At 38.6% G+C, this 14,122-nt stretch overlaps 1 protein-coding gene across 1 annotated transcript in view; it reads left to right on the top strand.

Moving 5' to 3' along the window:
* galnt9 (polypeptide N-acetylgalactosaminyltransferase 9) overlaps window positions 1-11,871 on the top strand; it is an 89,241-nt gene extending 77,370 nt beyond the window's left edge. The window contains exons 10-11 of the mRNA XM_024417803.1: window positions 9,827-9,994; window positions 10,384-11,871. Of these exons, the coding sequence (XP_024273571.1) occupies window positions 9,827-9,994; window positions 10,384-10,530 (315 nt within the window). The 3' untranslated portion in view covers window positions 10,531-11,871. The remainder of the gene's footprint in view (window positions 1-9,826; window positions 9,995-10,383) is intronic.
* Window positions 11,872-14,122: the final 2,251 nt, after the last annotated feature.

Genomic DNA, 14,122 nt, shown 5'->3' with positions numbered 1-14,122 from the left:
CTTAAAATGGAAAGTATAGGGGCATACTGAATTCTAACTCCCAGGATGCAATTCCTATGGCTTCCACAGGGTGTCAGAAGTCTATGTTCAAGGCTTGTAACTTCCAAAACGAATAAGAAATATCAGTGTTAGTACAGGGACACAGTCTTGGAAATTCATGTATTTGCTCGCAATGAAGACGAACGCAACAGCTAAAATCGGTTTCCTATTGAACATACTTCTTTTCGTAAGAAATATTATAGTTTGATTACATTTTAGGGTATCTGAGGAGGGAATAGAAATGTATTTTGACTTGTTGAAACAAAGTTTAGAGGTAGATTTTTGGATTCCTTTCTCTGTATGTTGAACGAGTGGATTACTCAAATCGATGGTACCAACTAAACAGACTTTTTGGGATATAATGAAGGATTTTATCTCACAAAACGACACTACATTTTATAGCTGGGACCCTTTGGATGACAAATCACAGGAAGATTTTCAAAAAGTAAGTGAATATTTAATAGTTATTTGCGAATTTATGAAACCTGTGCCGGTGGAAAAATATTTTGATGTGGTGCACCGTCCTCAAACAATCTCATGGTATGCTTTCGCTGTAATGGCTACTGTAAATCAGAAAGTGCAGTTAGATTAAGAAGAACTTAAGCTTTCAACTGATATAAGAAACTTATGTACCTAAATGTTTAATATCCATAATTTTTATGATTATTTATTTGAATTGCGTGCCCTCCAGTTTCACTGGAAGTTGTCCCACTAGCGGGACCCCTAGCCCTAAGGGGATTTATTAAGGGAAATTTCAGCACTTTTCAACCTCATTTCATTACCTCCAGCACAATACCAGTGTCAACATATGTGAAAACAGCACATTTCTAAGTTTTGTAGAAAAAAATATTGAAAGTTGAAAGTTCTACTCAATGTAGTGCTGAGCGATTAACTAAAATGTCAGTTACAGTTGAAGTCAGAAGTTTACATACACCTTAGCCACATGCATTTAAACTCAGTTTTTCACAATTCCTGACATTTAATCCTAATAAAAATTCTCTGTCTTAGGTCAGTTAGGATCACCACTTTATTTTAAGAATGTGAAATGTCAGAATAATAGTAGAGTGATTTATTTCAGCTTTTGTTTCTTTCATCACATTCCCAGTGGGTCAGAAGTTTACATACACTCAATTAGTATTTGGTAGCATTCAGGTTTGTAGGCCTCCTTGCTCGCACAAGCTTTTTCAGTTCTGCCCACAAAGTGTCTATAGGATATAGGTATGGGCTTTGTGATGGCCCCTCCAATACCTTGACTTTGTTGTCCTTAAGCCATTTTTCCACAACTTTGGAAGTATGCTTGACCCATTTCCGACCAAGCTTTAACCTGACTGATGTCTTGAGAGGTTGCTTCAATATATCCACATAATTTCCCTATCTCATGATGCCATCTATTTTGTTAAGTGCACCAGACCCTCCTGCAGCAAGCACCCCTACAACATGATGCTGCCACCCCCATGCTTCACAGTTGGGATGGTGTTCTTTGGCTTGCAAGCCTCCCCCTTTTTCCTCCAAACATAACGATGGTCATTATAGCCAAACGGTTCAATTTTTGTTTCATCAGACCAGAGGACATTTCTCCAAAACGTATGTGCAGTTGCAAACCGTAGTCTGGCTTTTTTTATGGCGGTTTTGGAGCAGTGGCTCCTTCCTAGCTGAGTGGCCTTTCAGGTTATGTTGATATAGGACTTGTTTTACTATGGATATACAGTGGGGAGAACAAGTATTTGATACACTGCCAATTTGCAGGTTTTCCTACTTACAAAGCATGTAGAGGTCTGTAATTTTTATCATAGGTACACTTCAACTGTGAGAGACGAAATCTAAAACAAAAATCCAGAAAATCACATTGTATGATTTTTAAGTAATTAATTTGCATTTTATTGCATGACATAAATATTTGATCACCTACCAACCAGTAAGAATTCCGGCTCTCACAGACCTGTTAGTTTTTCTTTAAGAAGCCCTCCTGTTCTCCACTCATTACCTGTATTGACTGCACCTGTTTGAACTCGTTACCTGTGTAAGACACCTGTCCACGCACTCAATCAAACAGATTCCAACCTGTCCACAATGGCCAAGACCAGAGAGCTGTGTAAGGACATCAGGGATAGAATTGTAGACCTGCACAAGGCTGTGAGAGCCGGAATTCTTACTGGTTGGTAGGTGATCAAATATTTATGTCATGCAATAAAATGCAAATGAATTACTTAAAAATCATACAATGTGATTTTCTGGATTTTTGTTTTAGATTCCGTCTCTCACAGTTGAAGTGTTCCTATGATAAAAATTACAGACCTCTACATGCTTTGTAAGTAGGAAAACCTGCAAAATCGGCAGTGTATCAAATACTTGTTCTCCCCACTGTAGATACTTTTGTACCTGTTTCCTCCAGCATCTTCACAAGGTCCTTTCCTGTTGTTCTGGGATTGATTTGCACTTTTCGCACCAAAGTACGTTCATCTCTAGGAGACAGAACGCGTCTTCTTCCTGAGCGGTATGACATCTGTGTGGTCTCATGGTGTTTATACTTGCTTACTATTGTTTGTACAGATGAACATGGTACCTTCAGGCGTTTGGAAATTGCTCCCAAGGATGTACCTGACTTGCGTAGGTCAACAATTTTCTTTTCTGGGGTCTTGGCTGATTTCTTTTGATTTTCCCATGATGTCAAGCAAAGAGGCACCAAGTTTGAAGGTAGGCCTTGAAATAAATTCACAGATACAGCTCCAATTGACTCAAATGATGTCAATTAGCCTATCAGAAGCTTCTAAAGCCATGACATAATTTTACAAGCTGTTTAAAGGCACAGTCAACTTAGTGTATGCAAACTTCTGACCCACTGGAGTTGTGATACAGTGAATTATAAGTGAAATAACTTGTCTGTAAACAATTGTTGGAACTTTGTGTCATGCACAAAGTAGATGTCCTAACCGACTTGCCAAAACTATAGTTTGTTAACAATAAATTTGTGGAGTGGTTGAAAACAAGTTTTAATGACTCCAACCAATGACTCCAAGTGTATGTAAACTAAAGACTTTAACTGTATTTTTTGTTTATTAAACAACTAATTTACCAACGTCAGTTCAGTTTAATTGAATTCCATTTAGTTAAGTTTTCTTCTGTGAGCGCAATGTGTAGTTTCTCTAGAGATAAATTTAGATCAAGCCCAAACTATGCGATGTAGTAGGGAGTTGAGAGAAGAGACAGAAGAACGCACGATCTAGAGGGATATAGAGTAGTTGTTTCGTGAGCTATCTATCTGAAAGTACATGATCTAAGTGATTGATAGTTGGTATTCAGCAGTCATAAAAATATATACTATTTACATTGAAAAGCTACTAATGCAGTGTAATTGTTCGGAGAGCATAGTCAGCAGCTTTATAGAAATGGGATGATAGGCCTCAAACTAATGTAATTGTACAGTGGAGTACAGTACAGCAATCTCAGAGTGGCACATTGCAGAGCTGTCGCTCCGTGGTAGACCGAGGTGCGGAGGGGGGGATTTCCATAGCAAGAAGTCTCACTCTGAAATACTTCCTGCTATACAATAACACACATACATCACATTTACTATACTGTACCCCAGCCTAGTCTTAATGAGCCAATTAGGAAATTCATGATTAGCCTGACCCAAAGAGGCTCCCACCCAAACTTTACTGCGCCAAGTAATTGAGCATCAGGCTCTAATGTTTAGAGAACAGGTTGATTGGCTTGGCATAATACTTTCCTTATGGTGGCAAATGATTTGTTATAGTCAGATTTTAATTGCGTTAGGAAATAAAGGCATCCACTCCTTAACGCTGTAAACACATTTTTAACAGGGATTATATTGCTGGACTGTCTACAGTTCTCATTTCCACTACTGATGAATCAGTTTAACACGCCAGTTGCTACACATTTACTCAACCCCTAAACACCAGGATGGAAAGTCAGTTGGAGGACATTTGAAAGAAGAAAAAAGAAGAGTGAAATGAATGAATGACAAATTAAATCACATAATCGTTTAAGATGTATTCGTCTTGCTGCCGTCTTGCTGCCAGGAAGGAATCCATGTTCAAACAGGGTTATAGTGATTAAAACAGTATGGAAAACGGCTACCACTTTGTGATACAGATAAAGCTGTGTCGGTCATGAAATTTTGTCAGACGGTAACTGTCAAGCAAATAACTGCCGGTCTCATGGTAATTGACCATAAATTAACATAAATACGTTTAGCATCTCCAGGCTTCCACGCATTGCATACAAGCCAGTGATGCAGACTTTTCAAACATCTACATTTGAAAAAGTTGAGTAAATAAATGTAATATAGCCTACACCATCACAATAAATCCATTATTATAGGCAGGTCTAAATTAACATAATGATATGAAGAAAATGTGGATTATTTCAGAAGAACAGAATAGCATATAGTTGTCCTTATGTCAGGCCCAGATCTGGCTATGCCATATGGCTGTGGGCTACACTAGTTCATTTAGCAGATAAGATTTGCTTATAATTCCTGGGGCATTATTTTATATTATTATATGGTAAGAAGTAAACAATTGAATGTAGCTGAATAAAATAGAAAGGATATTTTCCCCAAACGATTTCTGAGGGAGTGTGCACATGCAGCTGTTCTTTAACAAAGTGATCATTTGAAACAGGTCCTCCTACATTGCCTTCAGAACGTATTCATACGCCTAGAATTATTCCACATTTTGTTGAGTTACAGCCTGAATTCAAAATGGATTAAATAGATTATTTTCTCACCCATGTACACACAACACCCATTACGGCAAAGTGTGTTTAGAAATGTTTGCAAATTTATTGAAAATGAAATACCGAAATATCTCATTTACATAAGTATTCACACCCTGTGGCAATACATGATAGAATCACCTTTGGCGGCGATTACAGCTGTGAGTCTTTTCTGAATAAATCTCTAAAAGCTTTGCAACACCTGGGTTGTGTCGTGGAAATTTATACCGAGAGAGACTTTGTCATTTCTTCAAACAATCATCTTTATTTAATAGCGATTAATTATTGCAATAACGAAGCTGGTCAACAGCACAATCTGAAGTGCATGTTGCAGAGAGCTTAACCAATAATGAAAAAACAGATCTTATATAGGAGACCTAAAAATGCTTAGTCAGGGCTGGTTCCACCCCTCCTATGCTGACTTGGGGGCACCACAAGCCACCTTGGGTTCATCTCCTGGTTATCTGCATAGATGTTGTTTTACCCCCAACCTGGCTTAGTTTCCCAGATGCCAGGATGTAGATGAAACAATGAGGGATTGTTCTAAACTCTTCCAGGCTATCTCTGTCTCGGGTCACACACACCACATCTTGTCTATGGAATGCCAGCTGTAGATATTTATCACCAAGTCATTGTCAGCTCAAGCTATTTCTAGCATAAAACCCATTCCCTTGACCATACGCCCAGACTAACTGCAGGAAGCTAGAGTGGAAACCATCCCTTTACAGAAACACAGCATTAATAGAACAGAAATGTCTTACTATTTGTTAACTATTAATTGTTAGCTGTTAATATCAAACAAATCAGGTAAATGCGTTATTTTTCTCTCACAGTTGTACAATATTTGAACATTATACAACACATGGGGCTATACTGGATGCTGATTGGTTAAAACCACATTCCAGCCGGTATCTATTCCACAATTTACAACCGGCTAAAACTATGATGTTGAAATGCCTATTTACTCTGTTCCATCTCACTGACCAATCTACTGTCTCATCAGCCCATGCAGACAATTTATAATCTTGATCTCCACTATAAAAGCATCTAGACATTATCTCCCATTTTTTTAGACTAGCATTTGGTTGTCAACAGCGGAGCTTTGTATAAACCTTACTGTCTGTCTTTCTGACATTTGTACATTGTTTCAGTACTGAAATTCGATCATCAGCTGTCCCATAGTAATGCACATGTCGGGAATTGGGTTGAGACAGATGGGCAGACCGCTTTTCTCAGCCAGTCGAAATCAAGAATCAGCTGGCATCATTTTTGTGGATATGTACAAACAACTGCCAATAGAAAACATGTCAAACAAAATTAATTGTTGATAGTTTTCAGTCTTTCCAGCTTCAGTTTGAAGTGATTGTGAGAGCTGTGTTGTTGGCTAACTTAGCTTCTCTGAACAGTGTCCTGACGAGCACATTTTCTATGTCAGGTGAAATCGCGCATCATTAGCTCATTGTTATGGATGTATCCAAATAAATGTCACTAGAAAACAGCTTAAACAAATGCAAATGCAGCTACTTTGCTGTTATTCTGGCTGCGCCGTTTGATGTGACTGTAAGTTAGCCGTAGTTGGCTAGCTAGCAAGCAATGGATCAGAATGTTTCAAACCAATATAGCAATGACACATTTAGAACGAACAACTGGGTCATGTCCATAGATACATAGCAATAACACTTAGTCTCGGGCCTAACAACACCCGTGACAATATATCCACCAAATACCAACTTCTTTGGGATAATCACCTAATTATTATTTTTAATTTCTTCAATCTCTAACAAGTTGGTTGTTGATCATTTCTAGACAGCCACTTTCAAGTCTTGCCATAGATTTTCAAGCTGTTTTAAGTCAAAACTGTAACTAGGCCACACAGGAACATTCAATGTCATCTTGGTAAGCAATTCCAGTGTAAATTTGGCCTTGTGTTTTCGGTTATTGTCCTACTGAAAGGTGAATTTGTCTCCCAGTGTCTGTTGGAAAGCAGACTGAACCATGTTTTCCTCTAGGATTTTAACTGTGCTTAGCTCTGTTCTGTTTCCTTTTATCCTAAAAAAAAACTTTGTCCTTGCTGATGACAAGAATACCCATAACATTATGCAGCCATCAACCATAATTGAAAAATATGAAGAGTGGTACTCAGTGATGTGTTGTGTTGGATTTGCCCCAAACATAACTTTATATTCAGGGCATACTGTAAAGTTATTTTCTTTGCCACATTTTTTGCAGTTTTACTTTAGTGCCTTATTACAAACAGGATGCATTTTTTTTGAATATTTGTATTCTGTGCAGGCTTCCTTCTTTTCACTGTCATTTAGGTTAGTATTGTGGAGTAACTACAATGTTGTTGATCCATCCTTAGTTCTCCTATCACAGCCATGAAACTCTGTAACTGTTTTAAAGTCACCATTGGCCTCATGGTGAAATCCCTGAGATGTTTCCTTCCTCTGTGGCAACTGAGTTGAGAATGACACCTGTATCTTTGTAGTGACTGGGTGTATTGATACACCATCCAAAGTGTAATTAATAACTTCACTATGCTCAAAGGGAAATTCATTGTATGCTTTTTACATTTTTTTAGCCCTTCTTTGCTAGCCATTGGAAAACCTCCCTGGCCTTTGTATTTGAAATTCACTGCTCGACTGAGGGACCTTACATAAAATTATTTGTGTGGTACCGAAATGAGGTAGTCATTTTATTTAGGCTGACAATAACAAATGGGTTAAATATTTCATGTTTTATTAATTTGTAAAAATGTCTAAAAACATAATTTCACTTTGACGTTATGGGGTGTGTAGGCCAGTGACACAAAATCTTAATTTAATCCATTTTAAATTCAGGCTGTAACACAGCATGTGAAAAAAGTCAAAGGGTGTTCATACTTTCTGACGACACTGTATGCTTAATTTATAACTGTATGAGGGATTTATGCAACTTTAGGATATATTAGAAATCAAAACATATCGGCTAAGGTTTGTATCATAACTAAAGCTGCATGATGCGAGTCTGATGATTTGAAAAAAGTTACATGAAACTTAACTGCTCTAGTCTACTAATTAGCCTACTAACAGTTTTTAATATGCCGGGTAGGTTACACCGGTTGTAAAGCGTATTCATGTACTTACTTTTAAGAATTGAACAATACATATACTGTATCACAAGAGAACTGGGATCCTCTTTTTAATAGTTGCAAGTCAAAACTGTTTTCACACGTGAGTGCACATTGACTGGGTTTATAAAAATACATATTTCTGCACCTGCTGGGCATCATTCACAAGTGATAATATTCTCACCCATCAGACTATTCTCAATGTAATCTTGTCTTTACATGTACTTAATAAGAAATGTGTGAAATTAGTTTTGATTTACTGTACAATGGGCAATTATTATGCAACTGTCAGAACAGGAGCAGGGGGAAAATAGACATGCACTTCAATAACTAATGGAGGACACTTTTCCCGCTGTTCATTTTCATGCCAGCCAGGTAGGCTACTCTGGTTGTAAAGTGAAGCAATATGCTTAATAGGCAATTAGTAGGCCTAGTTTATAGAAAGCTGATGGGATCCTCCTCTTTTTAATAGAGGCCATCAAAACTCTGTTTTCTCACGCAATTGCATAGCATAGGCAGTATACGTTGGGCTCATATGAACACATTTCATTCCATGCATCAACCAGCTATGAGGAGCAGGCTCTCGCTGCTCAACAGGTGATCCTATTCCGCTCAGACTCTTAATGCCAGGGCTCTGATTAAGTTTTTCATTTGATTTTCATCCATTTGCATTGATGTCAGAGTGATTAGAGGGACAATAGAGTACCAATAGAGTACCAGGCCATTAGCGACTAGCCATTGGCAAGTTTGGTATGCTACTAATGACCATCAGCGACATCAGAGCGCACTTTTGGAGAAGCCTAGGGGGTCTCAACTGTCAGGTGGAGTTTGACTGGTCATGATTCGTGACTGCCGGTGTGTTGGCAATATGGTCACTTTAACATCCCAAGACACAGAAAAATATGGATAGAGTTTAACTTCAAGGATCGACTTTACTCCTCCAGGATATACATTGTACACTTGTTTTCAGCATGAAAAATATTTGAAAAGATGGTATTTGAAGTACATTCCCTTGGTATTTCAATAGAAATAGTGAAAAGGCAATCAGCCACAGGACCTTCACCAGACCCAAGGTAGTAAAAGTCTGGACAAGTAAGTGATGAACCTATTCCACATTTTTCATGTGTTCCAAATTGGTGTCTCTTTATGTGCAGCACTCTGCACAAAGAGCACTCTGTCACCTTCAGCCAGAGCTCCAGGACAGCCACTGTCCCCACATGAGCTGGCTTGTACATTTGTTTATCCAGCTCTGAGTATGTGGTTTAAGGGAGTGGTAACAGAAAATATCAGCCTGCAGCAGCAGCCATTCATTCAGCTGCAAGGCTCACATAATGTCCATCTAAGCCGGGTCGTCAACAATATGGGTTGAAAAGCATTCCATTATATTGATCGACCCGGACCTCCTCTTGTTCTGGTTCATACATTACCTCCGTTACAACACCCCCTTTTACCTGGATGACTGTGGAACAATGGGGAAGAGCAGAACATTGCGATGTTGGGCTGTATTGAAGACCCACCTATCTTTATCTACTCATTTCTGTGAGAGGATCAGTGTAATTAATAATGGATGCTATTTCTACTGTATCCTTAAGTAACAGATACGACACACAGACACACACACTTTCTAGTACTGGATTGAATGACCAGGGATTATGTCTGGTTGAAAAGATCTTTAGCATTAATAAACTGTGCCTCTGTTCTGTATTATCATGTCCTCAGACAGTAACATAGATAATAGACTTAGCAGCTCCATAAATATCTTAAGTCTGCATACAGCTAATGAATTGGCTCACTGAATTAGAGTTGGATGGTGAAAATACTTCCTGGTGCACTACTTACCAATTGTATTTGCAGCATTTACTCAAATGTACAGCATTTTGGATCCATGTTTCTTTTTGTTATAATCAAATGAACTGCCTGATGTTCATCTCTGTTTTTCAGCTTGCCCGTTACTCAACAGAGGGCCTGCTGCAGTTAGGACCCCTAGGGTCAACCACCTTCCTGCCCAATACAAAATGTCTCATTGACGACGGAAGAGGGCGCACGCCCAGCTTGAAAAAATGTGACTCTGTTTCGCGGGTTTCGCAGAGGCTGTGGGATTTTACACAGGTAAAATCAAAACACAAATGGATTCAAATACAATAATTGATCCATGTTTCTGGAAGAGCCTCTAGCTTCTTCAAATGAACTGAGCCATGTATTGCATACATAGAGGAAAATAAATTGTTCTCTATAATAGTATGAGCTATGTGTTAAATGTTGTTGCTGCTGATAAAGGTCCCTCCATTGTAGAAGAGTATACCAAATCCCACGTCCATTTAGTGCATTTGCATTCACAACTGTCACATGACCGAGTGTGCCTGTATGGAGCGGGTAATAGTAACACTATTTGAACATAATACCTACCATCAGGAATATAGAGAGTGATTTGAGGATACAATGTGTTCTATTTCAATATCAGTGTTTTTGATAGGATCCTTTCGTGTCTTGTTTTGCAGAATGGTCCAATCATCAGCAGGGACACTGGACGGTGCCTGGAGGTGGAGATGTCCAAAGATGCCAACTTTGGCCTTCGACTGGTGGTGCAGAGATGTTCTGGTCAAAAGTGGGTGATACGGAACTGGATAAAGCATCCGAGGCATTGAGGCAAGACATTTCCTCTGAGAAAATTATATAATTTCAGTCTTGGAAGACAAACCCATGGACAGACAGTCAGAGAGCATTTCATATGAGATAGCTATAGGCCCTGGGACTGATGAGATGAGTTCACAGTGTGTGGATTATTCTATGGACTGTGTGCACTGAGCCCTCCCCTTAGAGCAAAAAGCTTTCAACTGCTGAATCTTCAGAAGAATATGATCAATATACAGTATGTGTTCAGCTGAGCTGGGGGTCAAATGTGGAGACCATACAATAGGCTTACAGCGAGCTATATAGTACTGTTTGAAATACTCTACATTTCTTACAGAACATACACCTACATGTACAAAATAATAATAAGACACTTGAATGAAACTCTCAATGTGGTTCAACACTGACAATGACAAGAATTGTGATTTTGATATAAAGCCAATCCCAGGAATCTTTGCAGATGAGGTTGGAGCGAGTCATTTTGTTGATTCGACTGAGCAGATCAAAATATGAAATTGCTTATCAGTCGCCATATCAATCTGTAATTACTTCAGGCTGTCATTTGGATAATTGCTTTGGACATTTCACAATCCTGATAAGAGATTTTTTTATATGACTCAAAAAGCTGTTCATCTTCCTGATGAACTTATAAGAATGCAAAGCAACTACTGTTCTCACAAATACAAAAGGATATTATTTTGTATTTTTCTTTTGACTGTATTGCTTGCCACTAATTATCAGAGCAATAGCGTGCCTTTTTACATCCTTATGCTTCATCTGACCAGGGAATGTCAATTCCACAAGCATGTACAAATTATGTTAAAGTAATTAATATATAAACCAATGTAAAGATGCCTAAATAATAGTAATATATTGTAAAATAGAAATTGGTATCAGTCCTCCAAGAAAAGTTAGGATAATAAAATGTTTTAATTAACTGCATTAATAAAAAAAAATCTATATTTTAAACCATTGTGTACAGAGCCAGGCAGTGTACATATTGGAACATTTCAGGATTTCTAAAGATTTTCCTTACCCACAATGATGTTCACTGCATGTTACATGGAAGCCAGGACCTATTTTTTACAGATGTAAAGCCAGATGCGGGTGGTTGTTTGACTTTGACAGTGTAAGCCCACTTACCTGCCTTTGTTGTGTTTCCACTTACAGCCTCCTACTGGATAATGGCCTCGCAACTCTCTAATCGTTAAAACCCACCCACAGAATAACAGGTCTTCACAAAGTACTGAAAGCGTTCCAATTTATTACGCTCAGCAAGAAACTCTTTTCCCACTGTATTTTCTGATGCCCGGCCAAAAAGTGAACAACTTTGAAGATAAATAACTCTCTCTAAACCTTTTTTGGTGCCTCTCATATTTTGTCTCTCATTTATTTATACTGAATGGTCAAAATGTAGGTGCAAAGGGGATTGTGATTGCTATGACTAATGTGCCCCTAACATTTTCTTTACAAAGGGATGATATTTTGAAAGCTGATGAATGTGACTTGCAAGAAATGTCATTGAATGTCATCTAGTGGATTAGCATTAAGCGGTTGAATATGAGACAATAGCTATTGTGCACCTCCTAGCGGAGACCAAAGCGGTTCGTCGGACAGGGTATGCATTACACGTTTCATTCTCGCTCACGTGCTGTACAGACAGATAGTGTGACAGTGAGTGATGAGCTGGGTGGCAGAGGGGTGGTAGAAAGGGGAGCGGTGTGGGGGCGAGAGGTGCAGGTGGACAAGGACACATAGCTCGCATGGGAAGGAGACCTGGTAGTTTCTCATTGTCATGCTGACAATAGTATTTTTATGCCTGGATCCCAGCCAACAGGGAGAGGTGACTTCATTATTCAGACAGACGAAGGGAGCACTCTCTGACAAATGAAGGGGGAAGGGTGAGTCACACAGAATCTCATAGGACCCATTGTGAAATACAGTCAGTCACACTGCTGTGAGATTCTGTCAGACTTGGTTTGGGAACATTGCAAACTATTGGCCTATAAACTGTGTTGCGTTGTCTGATCACATATATATGTAGGCAGCTTGTTACTGCAATCAGATAATTATTCTACAGAAACATTGATGGCAATTACTGGGACGTACAAGAAAGAGGAGAGCACTGAAGCATATAGTTTAATGAGGTTTCAAAATAAACCTAAACCCACTGTAGGCTGTAGATATAGGATACTTTGAAGATATGTAAAATAAAATATCCCATTGGTCTACAATTGAAAGCCCCAAAACATTCATTATTATCTATTCTGTTGAATCTTAACTCGTAATTAATTAAGAATAATAGTTCAGTTCAAGAAACACCCTGTGCAATTCCTGACTATTTGTCAGAGGTAACTTTATGTTGAATTTGAATAAGTCGCGTCTAATGTATTAATGTTAATGTTTATGAGCTCCCTGAGATAAAATTATAATTTCCCCATCCAATATTTATTTTACTGTCTCATTCTGGCCTAACCAAAATGCACATAATTCTGGGCACCAAATCACTAAAAGTAAATACATTAATAAATGGGCAGCACATTAACACATTTTAGATTTTTGAAATAAATTGAATCCTACCCTGAAATTTGTGTAATGGGTAAAAAAATCTGCATAGCTACAGTATTCACAGTTGAAGTCGGAAGTTTACATACACTTAGGTTGGAGTCATTAAAACTTGTTTTTCAACCACTCCACAAATTTCTTGTTTAACAAACTATAGTTTTGGCAAGTTGGTTAGAACATCTACTTTGTGCATGACTCAAGTAATTTTTCCAACAATTGTTTACAGGCAGATTATTTCACTTATAATTCACTGTATCACAATTCCAGTGGGTCGGAAGTTTAAATACACTAAGTTGACTGTGCCTTTAAACAGCTTGGAAAATTCCAGAAAATTATGTCATGGCTTTAGAAGCTTCTGATAGGCTAATGACATCATCAACCAAGACTTCAGAAAAAAAATTGTAGACCTCCACAAGTCTGTTTCATCCTTGGGAGCAATATCCAAACGCCTGAAGGTACCACGTTCATCTGTACAAACAATAGTATGCAAGTATAAACACCATAGGCCCACACAGCCGTCATACCCCTCAGGAAGGAGACGCGTTCTGTCTCCTAGAGATGAACATACTTTGGTGCGAAAAGTGTAAATCAATCCCAGAACAACAGCAAAGGACCTTGTGAAGATGCTGGAGGAAACAGGTACAAAGTATCTATATCCACAGTAAAACTAGTCCTATATCGACATAACCTGAAAGGCCGCTCAGCAAGGAAAAAGCCACTGCTCCAAAACCGCCATAAAAATGCCAGACTACGGTTTGCAACTGCACATGGGTACAAAGATCGTACTTATTGGAGAAATGTCCTCTGGTCTGATGAAACAAAAATAGAACTGTTTGGCCATAATGACCATCGTTATGTTTGGAGGAAAAAGGGGGAGGCTTGCAAGCCGAAGAACATCATCAAGTTTCCGCCAATATCCAGTCACTTTGCACAGCCATTGAAGAGGAGTGGGACAACATTCCACAGGCCACAATCAACAGCCTGATCAACTCTATGCGAAGGAGAGGAGTCGCGTTGCATGAGGCAAATGGTGATCACACC

The sequence above is a fragment of the Oncorhynchus tshawytscha genome, linkage group LG04 (genome assembly GCF_018296145.1).
Source record: "Oncorhynchus tshawytscha isolate Ot180627B linkage group LG04, Otsh_v2.0, whole genome shotgun sequence".
NCBI classification, from domain to species: domain Eukaryota; kingdom Metazoa; phylum Chordata; class Actinopteri; order Salmoniformes; family Salmonidae; genus Oncorhynchus; species Oncorhynchus tshawytscha.
This window is presented reverse-complemented; position numbering and strand designations above follow the sequence as displayed.